This window comes from Dendropsophus ebraccatus, chromosome 1 (assembly GCF_027789765.1).
Source record: "Dendropsophus ebraccatus isolate aDenEbr1 chromosome 1, aDenEbr1.pat, whole genome shotgun sequence".
Taxonomy (NCBI): domain Eukaryota; kingdom Metazoa; phylum Chordata; class Amphibia; order Anura; family Hylidae; genus Dendropsophus; species Dendropsophus ebraccatus.
Genome location: NC_091454.1, coordinates 166,768,377 through 166,785,362, shown reverse-complemented (window position 1 = coordinate 166,785,362; position 16,986 = coordinate 166,768,377). Strand labels below are relative to the sequence as shown.

Below are 16,986 nucleotides of genomic sequence, written 5' to 3'. Positions count from 1 at the left end.
GGGGGGGTAGCAAGAAAGGTAAGCATAACTTTTTATTTTCTATAAACACTGGAATACCCCTTTAAACTAGGGCTTGCACAACATTATCGAGCCGTGAAATAGGGAAAAAACTAACATTGATCCAGCGTTTTTAGAGTGTGATAAAGTTAAATATGATTGATTTAGAGTCCATTTACACACGAAGATTATCTGACAGATTATCTGCCAAAGATTTGAAGCCAAAGCCAGAAACAGACTACACAGAGACCAGGTCATAAAGGAAAGCCTGAGATTTCTCCTCTTTTCAAATCCATTCCTGGCTTTGGCTTCAAATTTTGGCAGATAATCTGCTGCAATTCAAGATAAAGGCCATGGGCAAGAGTGAGTGGCACTGTTTCTGGACAACAAAAAAGATATCTATATTTTAAGTAGGCATTGTCCTTTTAGCTAACTCCATGAATCTGTAGTAAAAGTCAACATAAGAAACTTTAAAGTGTATCGTATTAGAGAAAAATGCTTCTTTGTCCTTGTATCTGAATACAAAAAACACTGACTCACAAAAGCAACTTAAAGCGACTCTGTTCCCACAATCTGACCCCCTCAAACTACTTGTCCCTTCGGATAGCTGCTTTTAATCCAAGATCTGTCCTGTGGTCCGTTGGGCAGGGGATGCAGTTATTGTCATAAAAACAACTTTTAATCCGGCAGCGCTGTGTCTAACGGCCGGGGCTTACATTTGTATATGCATTAGGCTGGCACCACCTCTCCATCCTTCCTCCCCACCCTCCTCATCATTAGGAATGATCCAGGAACATTTACTGCTGTTTGAGCTTTGCACAGGTGTATTAACGATCCAGCCAATGTTCATTATACACACAGGTGGGGAATAGGAAGCAATCTGCCTGGAGCATTCCTAATGAGGGGGGGAGGAGGGACAGAGAGGTTGTGCCAGCCTAATGCATATACAAATGTAAGCACCATCCGTTAGACACAGCGCTGCCGGATTAAAAGTTGTTTTTATGACAATATTTGCATCCCCTGCCGAACGGACCCCAGGACAGATCTTGGATTAAAATCCACTATCTGAAGGTACAAGCGGTTTGGGGGGTCAGATTGTGGGTAGAGAGTCGCTTTAAAGAAATGTCAGTTCTAATTTAGGTTCCAAGCTGCTAGATAGCTGTTAGGACAAGGAGACACATGGCACCCTTCATATATCCATCTGTCCTTTCAGAGGGTAGAAAAATGCTTTAGTTCTCAGGTAGGAGTCAGAGGCTGCATTCACACGTTCCGCACGGAACACGGACATAGAATGCCTGTAACAGACTTCTCCCCCTGCCCGGGCAGCATCTGTGATAAGATGCTGAGAGCGGGGGAACTGTACAGATATGCGCTATGCTGTAATGAAGCAACCGTGCGGCACTATCATTACAGCGAGGCGTATATCTGTACAGATCCCCCGCTCCCAGCATCTTATCACAGATGCTGCCCGGGCAGGGGGAGAAGTCTGTTACAGGCATTCCACGTCAGTGTTCCGTGTGGAACACAGAACTTGTGAATCCTGCTAGAGGCTTCTTTGAGCTGCTAAATAGTTAGAATGCCCCCTCTCTCCCTGTTTCATTGATACCTGAAGTCCCTAGCAGGATCGGGTATGGGAGGGTTGCCGCACCTCATGAGCTTAGAATTAAAAGCATTTTCCTACATTCTCAAAGCACAGACAGATATATGAAAGGTACAATGTGTCTCCTCGTCCCAACAGCTATCTAACACTCAGCATTTTGGTACATTAATTTTAGCTGACAGATTCCCTAGCAGTTCACTAACGGTTACATGTTGTGGTGGAGTGAGAGAGCCAGATACAAATAGGCTGCAGTGAAAATGTGTAAGTTTTAGTATGAGTATTAGATCTCACCTCAGTGCTTGATTCAGAGCTTACACTGCCCTGTATTGCTGTATAATGCCACCTATTCTGCTGGTATTTAGGATTTGCTAGGCTAGGCTACTCTCAGTAGCTTAGGGACAACTGAAAATCAGAAATTAAGCCTGCCTAGCACAAATGCCATATACAAGCTATATAACTAAAAGTAGTGCTACTCAGCATGTACACACAACAGCTTATCCTGAATAGTTGAAGCGACATAATGCCATACATTCAAGTATACCTGTACTTATGCTGTCCCTTTATGTGGAATCGCGCATGGCCGTTTTTGTAACAAAACCAGAAGTGCATCCATCAGGAAAGAGAATTACAAGTTCCCCCTTTATACTTTCCTTCCCATTTGAATCCACACCTGATTTTGGCATAAAAACTGCAGTGGAAGTTAAAAAAAAAAAAAAAAAAAAAAAAAAACCTGCTGTGTGTAAAAACAGCACTAGGGTCCATTTACAGGTACAAGATCTGCATCAGATTTCATGCGGTGTTCAGCTGTTTAGTTACATTGATATCTGCAGCATAAAATCTCTACAACATTAAACCTGCATCAGATCTCACACGTGAAGGGGTTTTTCCAACTTGAGAATGTTAAACAGTATCCACAGGCTCCCACTGAGAACGCATAGAGAATCAGCACACTTTGATCCCTATTATCGAGACGGCGTGGCACCTCCAACAGTCGCACCCCCTGTGATCAGATAGCTACTCCGTATCATGTTGAAAATAGATATCTTTACAAGATGGGAAACCCCCCTTAACCCATACTATGTCATTTAGCAGATCCTGTAAAAACTACGTCAGCTCTGCTATATCTGTAAGTGAGCATGTGTTAATGGTGTGCAATTACTTATTACTTCATTCGCTATGTGGTATGGTTCACTAATTCAGAGTAACCTTTCTTAATATACCAAATCCAGCCTTGCAATCTAGGGACTATGGATATGTTTAGTTAAAGGGGTTGTCCAGCGAAAAAAAATTTTCTTTCAAATCAACTGGTTCCAGAAAGTTAAATAGATTTGTAATTGACTTCTATTTAAAAATCTCAAGTCTTCCCATACTTATAAGCTACTATATTTCCTGCAGGAAGTGTTGTTTGTTTACATTCAGAAACAGTGCTCTCTACTGACATCTCTGGCGGAGTCAGGAACTGTCTAGAGCAGCAGCAAGTCCCCATAGAAAACCTCTCCTGCTCAGGACAGTTCCTGACTCCGCCAGAGATGTCAGTAGAGAGCGCTGTTTCTGAATGTAAACAAACAACATTTCCTGCAGGATATATAGTAGCTTATAAGTATGGGAAGACTTGAGATTTTTAAATAGAAGTAAATTACAAATCTATTTAACTTTCTGATACCAGTTGATTTGAAAGAAAAAAAAAATGTCGCTGGACAACTCCTTTAAGTTTGTTGTAAGTCTGCCTATAAGGTATTAAAGGGGTACTCAGCTGGTGTAAGAAATTTTGTAATTTGTAAATTACTTCTAATTTGAAATCTCCAGTCTTTCAGTACTTATCAGCTGCTGTATGCTTTGCAGGAAGTAGATTTTTCTGTCCAGTCTGACACAGTACTCTCTACTGCCACCTCTGTCAGTGACAGGAACAACTGTCCAGAGCAGTAGCAAATCCACATAGAAAACCCCTCCTGCTCTAGACAGTACTTTTCAGGGACAGAGATGGCAGCAGGGAGCACTGTGTCAGACTGAAAAGAATACACCACCTTATGCAGGCCATACAGCAGCTGATAAGTATTGGAAGACTGGAGATTTTTAATTACAAGTAATTTACAAATCTGAATAACATTCGATTCGGCATGTGGCAATACCAAATGTGTCTATTTTATTTATTTAAAAATAGAAAAAGGAGATGATTAAGACATTTAATATGGGATGGATTTTAATAGTGCTTGAAAAAGCACTATATTGTAATCCGCATTCTTCTTCTTCTTCTTCCATTTCTTCTTCCAGCCTTTCTTCTGCAATTAATACAGCCCAAACCGCTTTGCGCACAGACTCCGTTCAAACTGCACTTCGAAGCCCTTGGCGGTGACAGGTGTGCTATCTATTTTTGGTTCCGATCACATTTGTCGTTTTTAAGAAATTTACGTTTAAAGACCCCTAATTTCCTGTGGGAAATAATGGCCCATTGAAAATAATGGCCACACTGTAAATGCTAACAGCCAATTACAGCACATATGCAAATAGCTGAAATATAGCAGCCAATAGAAATTCTAAGGTCTTGTCAGTCAATGTCTCACAACATCCAAACAGTCACATGTCCACTATTGGCCAATAGAAGATGGAAGGTCCTTAAATATTTTTCTCACTGACATGAGTAAGAATGTCATGGTAACCGAGCAATGATCTTTACTATTATAAGTAGCAGAGCTAAGCCAGCCATGTAGCAGAGACGATATCCGCACTACGCAGCAGAGCTGAGGCAGCCATGTAGCAGAGCCGACACCCGCGCTATGTAGCAGAGATGAGTCAGTAATGTAGCAGAGCAGGTGCACAAGTCGCTCTTAAAGGGACGGTACCCAAGTCGCTTTTAAAGGGAGGGTATCAAGGGTTAAAGTTTCTCTAAAAGGGAAGTCACTGTTAAAGCAGCGCTCTTTTCAAGCACTATGGGGGAGATTTATCAAACTGGTGTAAAGTAGAATTGTCTTAGTTGCCCCTAGGACTGTTGTAGGACTACAATATTTGTAAATATATCTCCTGTCATGTTGCAGTTGTGTTTATGCCTGATGAAGGTCCCTGTAAGGTGGACAAAATGTATTGTGCTAAAAAAAAAAAAAAAAAGTCACAATAATTTCACCCTACCCTGTGTGTCTGAAGCGTCAGATATCACATATGGAGTTCTCTCACCACTGCGCCTATGATATAGAGGTTCAGTTCATCCTGTTGAAGCCCTAGCTGCATTTGTTGCTGCACTAGACAAGCGGTGAACCTGCTATTGTAATTAGTGATGAGCAAACTAGCTGAAAGTTCCGATTTGACAATGTTTGTCCAAACCCCAACACTCAGCTTGACTCTCGGCTGTGAAGAAGTTGGATGCTGCCCTAGGGAGTCCTGGAAAAAATGGATACAGCCATAGTTTATTCATCCCTAACTGTAGTAATAATATGGACAACATATAAAGAGGCTGCCACCAAGCATGAATGTGCAGCTAGCTACTGCAGTGACAAATGTATTGCTGCAGGTCAGGCCCCAGTGTTTTTCTTCAATACCTAGGGATACCAGTGAGGGACATGAAATAATCCCCAAATTCTCCCATGCCGCATGCACAGATACTGAATACTGAGGATGTAGAGGAAACTATGTTTTTTATTTGTAGATAGGGCAAATATAATGAAATCATTGGCTATTCTGTAACTCACTCTTCTTCCCTATGGTTTCCTTCAGTGCTATTTTCACATCTTTATTTTTCAAAGTGTAGATGAGAGGGTTGAGCATCGGGGTTATAACACTGTAGAATAAGGTGGCCATTTTGTCTTGGTTAGCGACATGGACGCTCCCAGGTCTCAAGTACATAAAGAAAATGGTACCATAAAATAATGTCACCACAAGAACATGGGAAGCACAAGTGGAAAATGCTTTCCTGCGTCCTGTGGTTGTCCGAATCTTCATGATGCTGGATACTATATTGATATATGTAAAAAAGATGACAAGAAATGGGGCTACAGCTACCACCATAGCGCAGAAGAAAAGGACTGTCTTATTACGGGATGTATCTGCACAAGCCAGCTCTAGCAATGTGGGAGCCTCACAGAAAAAATGGTTGACAACATTTGGGCCACAGAAAGGCAACTGTAAGGTATACACTGTATTTATTATGGAGTTTATGAGGCCTCCAAGCCAGGATGCAGTTGCCATCTTGATACACAAGACAGGATGCATGACACTGGTGTAGTGTAAGGGGCTGCATATAGCCACATAGCGGTCATAGGCCATCGATAGCAACAAAAAACACTCGGTCCCCCCTAGAGACATATGCATAGCCATTTGGGCAACACAGCCAGTATAAGATATTGTTTTCTTCACTGCTAAAAAATTCAGGAGCATTATGGGAACTACACATGAAGTATAGCACATGTCCAAGAAGGAAAGATTTCTCAAAAAGTAGTACATTGGAGTATAGAGTCGTGGGTTTGTGTTACTGAGCCAAACTATTAACATATTACCAATGAAGGAAGCGATGTAGCATGCCAGAAATACAATGAAGAGCAATATCTGCATATCCTGCCTGCTGGTTAGTCCTACAAGGATGAACTCCACCACAGTGCTGGAATTCTCTGGGACCATGGCAGAAGCCTGAAAGGAAGGTTGTATAGTGTGTCATATAATACTGCAAATCAGAGTACAACAACTCCATGAAAGCATCATGCCCCTATTACACGGGGCGATATTGAGAAGCAAACGAGCATTGTCAGCGCTCATTTGCTCTTCGTTCCCTGAATACGGCCAATAATCGCTTCGTGTTGTAGGGCTTTTACTGTCACTTTAAAAAACAAGCTTTTGAGACGTCAAACAGACTTGTGAAAAGTTTTCATCAGTCAGTGTCTGGGTTTTTAAACCTATCACCTATCTTTACATAGAGCCGGGAGAAGCGTGTTTGGCTGGGTGCTTCAGACTTCTCCGTTCACTGCTCTCATCTAATAATGTTAGCAATTCTGAGCTTGTTCATTTCATAAAATATCTTACAAGTAGGTGGAGCTTTGTTTTTCTCCCACAGTCACAAATAGAGACGAGCGAACATGCTCGTCAGAGCTTGGTACTCGTTCGAGTATTAGGGTACTGGATGGTGCTCATTACTCGGACGAGCATCTCATGATACTCGAGACAGTGGCATCTTCCTCTTCCTGCATGTTTGGCGGCTTTTTTTTTTTGTCAATCATCATGCAGGAGAGGCTTTGGGAGCTCGTATTATCACGTGGGAACCCTACATGTTGATAGCAGTGAATGGCTGGCCAGATCAGATGACCTGGGCGTATAAGAATCAGGTACCGCGGTGCTCGAGTCAGACGCAGGCTGGAAGAGATTAGGGAGAGAGCTGCTGTCTGTCAGGGAGAGTGTTGGGCAGGGAATTAGTGTGCGGTTAGGCAGGAATCTGACACAAAGAACCCAACAGGCTTTCCAAGGGCTTAAAATTTTCAAAATATATATATATTTTTTTTGCTACTCTTGGCTGCTGGCTTGGACTTGTAGTGCAGCTGTCAGTAGTCAATTTGTCCTGTTGCTGACATTCTGGCTGGGATCTGTAGTTCAGCTACACCTATCCTCACTGTGCTGTGTCCTGTGCAACGGGTGCCTTAAAAAAAGCACCAGTTACACACATAATCTATACGACTACCCTCAAATCTGCTGTTAGTAGTCAATTTGTCCTGTTGCTGACATTCTCTTGACTGGCTGGGATCTGTAGTTCAGCTATACCTATCCTCACTGTGCTGTGTCCTGTGCACGTGGTAAGAGAGACAGGGATCAGTGAAGTACAGCTACTGCATCAGTGTTTCCACTGTACTTTGACCCCTGATAGACATCAATCAACTCAGGAGATTACTGGCCCGACAGTGGACAGAAGTTGGAGCGAGGGAGGAGGTACAGGAACATGGGGGAAAGAGATTGGAGCCCATAATTTGGCGTAATGTTGCGATTAACCAGCCCCAGAGCCATCCATATATGCTGCCCCTGCTGTTTCCTGTATATTTCTGTGGTGTTTCCATCATTTTCTGAGGTTTCCAGGTTTTCACGCAACCTTCCCTGTGCAGAGCTTTGGTTCCCTGCAAAAATGCTAGAGTTTTCCATTGGCTTCAATGAGGTTTGTTACTCGAAACGAGCCCTCGAGCATCAGGAAATATTCGTCTCGAGTATCGAGCACCCAAGCATTTTAGTACTCGCTCATCTCTAGTCACAAATCCTCTGTAAAGACATGCTTTAAAGCAACTCTGTACCCAATATCTGACCCCCCCCCCAAACCACTTGTATCTTCAGATAGCTGCTTTTAATTCAAGACCTGTCCTGGGGTCCGTTTGGCAGGGGATGCAGTTATTCTCCTAAAAACAACTTTTAATCCTCCAGCGCTGTGTCTAACGGCCGGGGCTTACATTTGTATATGCATTAGGCTGGCACCACCTCTCCGTCCTTCCTCCCCATCCTCCTCATTATTAGGAATGATCCAGGAACATTTACTGCTGTTTGAGCTTTTCACAGGTGTATTAACGATCCAGCCCATGTTCATTATACACACAGGTGGAAGCAATCTGCCTGGAGCATTCCTAATGATGAGGAGGGTGGGGAGGAAGGACAGAGAGGGTGTTCCAGCCTAATACATATACAAATGTAGGCCCCGGACGTTAGACTCAGTGCTGCAGGATTAAAAGTTGTTTTTATGACAATAACTGCATCCCCTGCTGAACGGACCCCAGGACAGATCTTGGATTAAAAGCCACTATCTGAAGGTACAAGCGGTTTGGGGGGGGTCAGATTGTGGGTACAGAGTCGCTTTAACAGATAAGATTCTGGTTTCCAGCAGCTGCCACTTAGAGGGATCATATATGCTTACTCCATACTGTTTCATACTGTGTCATTGTATAACAATATGCAGCAGATGGGAGGAAGACAGAACAGTATCTTTTTACATAAGTGAATGCAGGGCATTTGAAGGGCTGTGTGAAGAAAAAAAAAACTCCACTATTAAGATATAGTAAAGCACAAACAGTAGATTTTATTATTACAGTTTTGCTCCATTCAATGGAACACAGCTGCACTACTACACACAAGAGGACAAGAGTGGAGCTGCTATGTTTTTCCAAACGTGGATAATGCCTTAACTACATGGTATTGCACAAGCTTAACTATCAGATCCATCTACCCTACAACTTAGGGCCCTATTCCACCGGACGATTATCGTTTGCATAATCGTTAACGATTAACGATCTCAAACAACGGCTATTGCGAAAGACCTGAAAACGTTCACTCATTTCCATGGAACAATAATCGTTACTTATGATGGTATTTGCGATAGTTTTTTCTTCGCTATTTCTTCGCTTTTGCATTCGTATCTACTGCGAACGACCGAACAACATTTTATTCAATGCGAATGATTTGTGAACGTTTTGCGAACGAGCAACAGTAAAAATAGGTCCAGGTCTTATAAAGCAATCAACGATTTCTCGTTCGGTCGTTAATCGGTAACTGCATTTCAACCGAACGATTATCGTTTAAATTTGAACGATTAAACGATAATCTGAACGATAATCGTCAGGTGAAATAGGGCCCTTAATATCCCTGATCTAACAACAGGTATGATGTCATCATGGGTTGTACAGTGTACTGTAGATAGTTTAATTTAAGAATACAACTTTTGGTTACATGACAGTCTATTTATGTGGGATATACAGAACAGCCATATTTGACCCCTTCCAGATGTATCCCAAGTATAACCATTTGTCACATTGAAACATTTCTCTTTCAAAAAAATACTCGAGGTTCGCTCGTCTCTACTATCTATCTATGGCTCTAGTTGACTAGAATTTTTTGGATATGTTCCATAACTGAAAATGATCTAATAATGTCCAGGTGCAAATGGGTATTGTTATCCTCTTACCTCTTCCAGTTCATTACTTAAAAAATGCCATATAGTTTTGAAGTCTTATTGATCGATAATTGACAAGTTAAGGTAAAACTATAATGTAATGGACTTTTCACCTCCTTCTTCTATAATTTTGCTGTAATATATAGGAATAAGCACGTCCTAACATCTATACTATTATGAGCGTGCATTGTCGTTGCTCCAGTTGCTGTCAGTACAAGCAGAACAGGCTTTCAAAATGCCACCATCATTTATAATCCTTCTGCATTCCCTCAGGGATTTTTAGATCCTAAGGGATTATGTGCCAGACTGCAATTAAAAGAGGGAAAGCAAAAGTTTGCCCCAGTACACGTCACATAGTATTCATAGTATTCAAGTTTGGCTTTTTTTTTTCAAATTAGACTTTTATTTATTTTAACAATTTTTACAAAAAAAGCAGGAATGCAATAACTGTTGAACATATAGTACAGAATAAACATGTACATAAACATTTCATACAGCTGTAAACAAGAACAGAGTAAATTCAGAAGAGTAAAGAGTAAAGCTAATTTAGTAAGTAATTTAGTGAAACGCTCCGTAGGATAACGTAAAAAATCCTCAGGTCAAGGGCCAAGAAAAGATGGGCTTTCTACTCCACATTGAATAGGTTAGAAGGCTTGGGGTTGCTAAGAAAAAGAAAAGAGAATGTCAAAGAAGAGTAATGAGCAAGGAATAGAGCGTAACTAAGATATAAAAAAAAAAAAAACTCAAGTTGATGTGATGATATCCTTTTAAGTATTTCTGTGTGACAGAGCAGGGGAACCTCATCTTCCGTAGGGCACCAATGATGGGGGTGGGGGTGGGGGAGGTTGCTTGTTTTATTGATAAACTGTTTGTAGTTACCCCTGGAATCTACCATTGTTTAAATATCATTGAGGAGGTCTTAAAGGGGTTATCCAGGCTTAGGCAACCATTGCCAGTTTCATCCAGAAATAACACCCCTCCTGTCCTCAGTTTGGATGCAGCACAGTTTCATTGAAATGAATGGAACTGAATTGTAATATCACACACAACAGAACATAGAACAGAGAAGCTGCCTAACGACAGGTATGCTAATTTTGCCACTGCCATAAAGCAGTGTGGATGTGGACGATGATCTAGATCGTCACAGAACTTGGAATGTGACTAATAGTGAAGAAAGAGGTGGGCACCACAAAAATAATTGATGGTCCAAAAAAGTAGGGTGCAACCTACTACCCTATGAAACTATAATACATGTACAAAAAGAAGGGAAAGTGGAACATAGGATAAAAAAGTAAGGTGCACACCTGTAATTGCAAAATATAAAATAGCTTTATTATTGCCAGCTACAAACTATATTAAAAGCATTAAAATCCCAAAACTCCATCCTCCTAAAATGCAGGAGGTTGCTCACTGCTACACATACAAGCTCAATAAGCTAAGGAGGGACTATGACAATGTATACAGAAATACATGCAAATCAAAATATAGATAACAGCATGATAATATATATATGGTCAATACCACCTAAAAATTGAAGAGTCCCTGTGTGGCAGAGAAACAGTTACCCTTGGGTGAGTGAAACAGTTACCCTTGAGTGAAAAAAGAGTACTTCCCCCAGTTGATACTAGGCGTCAGCTGCAGGGGTGTACAATTTTTACAGAAGACTGTGGGTCTAATTATTAAAAAGAAACTAACAGCAGATTAGAAGCCTCTTATCTATTGGTATGTTCCCATGTGGCCCGCAGTGCACCAAACCGTGCACATATTAATAAAATGGAGGATTTAACAACAACAGGGCTGAGGATGAAGGTAAGAAAACTGTCTTCTTAAAGAGCTCTGGTTTGTGATTGCTGCCCCCCCCCATGGATCTGTATAACCACTCTGCCCTAACAGGAGATGTTCCTGATGATTGAAGAATGGCCAATGTTATACCCATCCACAAGAAGGGTGGGGGAGAAGAGGCCAATATTCATAGGCTGATTTTCCTATTTAATGCAAGCTGACTACTGGAGCTTAGAAACACAAAAGTTGGACAATGGAGAGCCAACAAAGAGGGGTGAGCACCCATGGTGACCCAGGGGTGTAAGGTGTCAACTGCAGGAGCTAATGTTGCGGTATCACTGTGGCACTTGTCATTGGGCTCGGAGTGGTAGTAGTTCCCCTTGGATACCAACAAACACCTGTTAAAGGTGTCTCTGGTATTCCATCTTTAATTTGGTGGTGCAATACAGAAACACATAGAGAGATTAATCAAACATGGTGTAAAGTCTGTGAGGAATGAAAGGTGGAATCTGATTGGTTGCTAGGGGCAACTGAGCCAGTTTCACTTTACACCATGTTTGATAAATCTCCCCTGTAGACTCCAGAATTACTTAAACAATGGTAGCCTTTATTTGGCAGTCTCTTAAAGATACAGTACAGTGTTTTCCAATGACTGTGTACACAAGTTCCCGTTCTGCTTCAGAGGTAGTTTTGTCAGGGAGCACCCTTTAAGAGGTTTTGGGTGAATTTTGCTTTAAAGGGAATCTGTCACCCGGCATTCCGACGCTGAGCCCGCCTGACCCCTCGGTGCAGCCCCCGGATACTTACCCTCTGCTGCAACTCCCGCTCCTGGACCCGGTCCTCGGACAGAGATATTGGCGTCAGCAGGTGAGCACGCGCTGTATGCAAATTACATTAGATGAGTCCGATGCCCATACAGAATGACTTGGCGATATCTCCATTCCGGGACTGGCTCCAGGAGTGGGACTTGCAGCAAAGGGTAAGTATCCAGGGGCTGCATCGGGGGTCGAGCAGGCTCAGTGTCAGAATGCCGGGTGACAGCTTCCCTTTAACAGTTTAGCCTGTAAATAGATAATACTTAGGTTTTGCAAAGTCTCTGTGTCCTTTAGTGGAAGACTTGTACTTGTGAGGTAACTACCTGGAGGTGACCTGCCCATATACACACAGCACTCTCCTGGGGGATTCTGACAACATTGGCTACAGTTGCCATAAACTTTAGACATAGAGAAAAACCCATACTCACAGCTATGACTGATCCATCGATGCTGACCAAGTACACAGAGTGGCAGGTCCAGTAGTAGGGGTCCCAGGTTTGCATGACTGACCAGAGCTAGCGCCTCAACTTATGCTGAGAAAACTGAGCAAGAAAACAGTGGGGCATGTCAGCAAATAGCATTTTTTTCAACTGCTTAGAATACATCCTTGTTCACACTTGTAGCACTTTGGAAAACTAGAGTGCAACAATCCCACTCAATATGGTCATGTGTGATCCCCTCGCCTGTGGTAGTTAACCACTTTTAACTTAAGCAGACCATAGCCTGGCTTTCAGAAACTTTTAGAAATAAGAACTCAGCATAGCGTAACACTGAGCACCCTCTCCACAGGACTTTGCAGTTAGGGCTGGGACTTGTTTCCTATTGGTGGTACAGTTGTAGAACTTGCCATGAGACATAGCATATGTCCAGTTTTCTGGACTGCTGCAAGACATTTATGGATGGATATACACATTAGATATATGTTTAACAGTAGCATAATTTGGTGTTGGCAGAGGGGGGCGGCCGCTCCCGGGCCCACACAGGCAGGGTCCCACTGAAGATTTCACCAGTTAATGCTGTCCGCAAAAGCTATTGCTTTGCAGACAGACCTAACAAATGTCTATTGGCTGTAGTTGGCTAACAAATGCTGTGCAAGGAGAATATACGGTTGAATGTGGCAGGGTGATTAAGAAGGCTCTCCACCCTGCCAATCACTGTTATGGCCACAAGAGGCCGTTCCCTCCCTTAGAGCTGTGGGACATGAGTGATGTCACTCGTGTGCTCACAGAGCAGGGAGAGAGTTGACATGAGAAGACTACAGTACTGCAGCTGCACAGCAGGTAAGTATGGATTGTGTTTTCTTAGTTATAGAGGAGGAGACCTGTGTGGGTGGGTGGGGCTAACTCCTGGGAAGGATGTTATCTATGGGAGTTGGGGTATGGGATGTGCTGGCTAACTGAAAAGGCGGTACCTAATTTGGAGGTAGAGTCTACTCACAGTGGTGCTGGTGGTGGGGTGTCTAACCACCAGGAGGATTACCAGGGAGATTATTGCTGGGAAAGGGGGTGGCTGCATGGGGAATACATGCCAGGGGGATTACCTACATGACATGCTGCTTGAGGGGATGCCTACATGGAGGATACTAAAGTACCTTTGGGGGGGAGAGAGAGAGAGTTGCCTGTCCAGAGAGGTCTAAATACTATATAGATGCACAGAGGAAAGTCTAACTACTACTACATGGAAACAGAGGGAAATAATTACTATATTGGGGAACAGATGGCCTAACTACTATATGGATATGTGGTGTCACACCTCGGTGGTTCTTTTTCTTTTCTTTTTGTATTTCATACACCTGTCCAAAAAGTTCCTTCATCAGCATAAGTAATGCTGGAGTATTTAGAATCTCTGCTACTCTGATTCTTTGTATCCCTCAACACGCTACTCAGCACAACTGTACTCCTCACTGTATTCCTTTCACAGATCTGGTTGCTGTATTTTCAAGTGTCTTATCAAGTGCTTCATTACGGGATTTATCAAGTGTATTGCACCCTGTCAAAGCAAAGCTGTATAACTTGCTGCACACAAGTACTTTTCAAGTAAAAACAAGCTTCTCTATGATAAAGAGACTCTGTGATTCTTCACCTCACACCAACACAGTGTACACTACAGCCTTGGGACATTTCCCCTTTCTGTGGGTGGCAGTTCCTATAGTCTGGGAGGATCACTACACCACTCCGGCCAACTGTGACTACACTAACCCAAGGGACCCCGTAGCAACCCGGCAGGACACTGTCCACAGGGGAACAAGGTACAACCGGCCTTCTAAACTAAAAGCAGGCGTGCCATCACACCTGTGGGCTCAACCGGCATTGGCGTCACCAAATAACATCTTAAGGTCCGGCTGTATCTCGGTCAACCACCACCGGAGTGGCGTCACACCTTACCACCTAGCAAGTGACCAGCCGCTCCTCCGACACAACACCACCGGGGGTTACCACAGATGCACAGAGAAGTTGAACTTCAATATGAAGGTACAAAGGGGCCTGACTACTATATGGGGCAGCGCACAGGGAGGATCTGTCTTTTATATAGAGGTAAAGGGGTTGATAATCTACTATTTTAGGGTATAGATGGTGACCTTTTTACTATATGTGAGCATAGAGGGACCCTGCGTTCTATATGAGGGCTAAAACTGGGTCTAAATACTACATGAGGGCATAAAGTAGGCAACAGTGTGGAGCAATACACATAGGGATGGTGCCTTAGTCACATGCCTTAAATGTTTGTCTGGCAGAGATGAGGCATCGCCAGGAGAAGTCTTCATGATGGCTGAGCCAGATAGAGGAAAGATAAGTAAACCACCTAGCAAACACGTCACAATTCATGCTTTGTCTGTCCAAGCATGATGGGTATTGTGGAAATGGAGAGAATGAAAGCCAATTGCACTCACCGAAGTTGTCTTCTGCGGACATGGTGCGGGCATATGGTGAGCAGGCATTCAGTGAAAGGAGTGGTGACAGTCTGTTTCACGCTCACGGCGCTTCTACGGACCTCCTCCTTCTGTTACGTCAACACGCTATTCAAATAGCCTAGTCAGATGATGACGTAACGGGGCATGTGAAGTGAACATATAGTGAGGTACACATAAAGTTAAAAACAATACAGTAATGAGTATAATAAAATTTATAACAAATAATTCCTATCAACACGCTCATTAAGGCCTCCCGCTCCTTCTGCACCCGTTTTTATTATCCACTATAATTCTGTTTTTAGTAACATACGATGGTTATCTTGTCCCCTTTTACTATGCACTCTTTCAATACCAGCTACTGATGAATCGCCTCCATGAGCATCTCTCATATGCTCAATCAAACGTGGGGCGCCTACTCCAGTTTTCAGAGAATAAACATGTTCTCTGAAGCGTGTACATAGGGGTCTTTTAGTTTGGCCGATATAAAAACGGCCGCACGAGCAAAAGATGGAATAAACGACTGAACGTGTTTTGCAACAAATAAAATCTTTTATAGATATATCTGTTCCGTTTAATGTTAGAGAGGAAGCTTTTTGTACATGTTTACACCAGTTGCAGGAACCGCATTGATAATTCCCTTTAAGATCATTACTTAACCATGTTTTATTTTTATTTTTTTCTTTGGATGTAAACTTAGTATGAACTAAAATGTCTCTTAGATTTGAGCTACGTCTGAAGGCTTCATAGGGTTTTTCTTTTGTCCACTCATCTAGATCTGTATCTCCTTGTAACAGATACCAATGTTTAGCAATAGCTTTACGGATTGGTACTGCCATAGCGGATAATTTAAAAGCAAAAGCAAATCGTTTATTTTCATTTCTACTCTTCTGTTTATTAGATTTAAGTAGTGTAATACGATCTTTATTGGCTGCTTTTGCCCTAGCTTCCTTTAGAAGTTCCGCGGGATAACCCCTATGTAGTAGACAAAGATACAAATTATCTGCTTGTTGTTCAAATAGCTCTAGATTACTATTTATATGGCGTAATCTGAGAAACTGACCATACGGAACAGCCTTCTTGGTGGATTCCGTATGGTAGCTCTCATAATGTATTGGATGAAGTAGGTTTTCTGTACCCAGAGGTTTCAATCATAGTACCTTTTTTATGTATAATTAGGTCTAGAAAATCAAGTTGGTCTGAACTAACCTTATGGGTAAATAGCATATTCATGTCATTGCATCCATTTAGCCAGGTGACAACATTTTCAAACTCCTCCTGTGTGCTAGTCCATACGACGAATATGTCGTCTACAAAACGGGTATATTGCTGCATAAATGGTAAAAATTGTTGTGGCCAAATCCGAACCGATATACATTGTTGGCTATACCCACATGTTATACCTATAGTGCCGCTAGCCTTCTCTATACATGTGCATGATGGGTATTGTAGTTTTGAAAAATCTGGAGGGCCATGAGTTTGACACCCCTGGTATTAGTCATTAGGTTGTGATGATGATAGAAGTCATGGTGTTATGGTGTTAAGGTATTACTCATAAAGTTGTCTTATGTTAACAATATATATATATATATATATATATATATATATATATATATATATATATATTATCTTTTACACATCCTAAAATTTGCTGTAGCCTTTAGCTGTTGTGTGTGCGCCATGCTAGGCCCATCCGCTATGGTAAATAATCTATAGTAAATAGATATTATAAAATAATTATTAGCATTTAGTTATGTTACAGTAGTCTGGCTTTTTTGTATACAGGTTATTAAGTATAGTGGCCTTGAACTGCATGGGACTATTTATTGTTATTACCCAGCATTTGTACTATACATTAACTCTATTGGTACTGTGGGTATCCCCTTCTGGTGTTGCCTATTTAGTCAGTGACCATCAGCTATGGTGTAGTCCTCATGCTGCCCAATAGATATAAGACAGATAGATCAGAGATAAAGAGATAGAAGAATGG

General features: G+C 42.1%; 1 protein-coding gene across 1 annotated transcript; it reads right to left on the bottom strand.

Moving 5' to 3' along the window:
* Positions 1-5,254: 5,254 nt before the first annotated feature.
* On the bottom strand, positions 5,255-6,202 carry LOC138783656 (putative olfactory receptor 2B8). The gene has a single exon (XM_069958634.1). It carries the CDS (start codon positions 6,200-6,202, stop codon positions 5,255-5,257), a length of 948 nt encoding a protein of 315 aa, XP_069814735.1.
* Between the last annotated feature and the right edge of the window lie 10,784 nt (positions 6,203-16,986).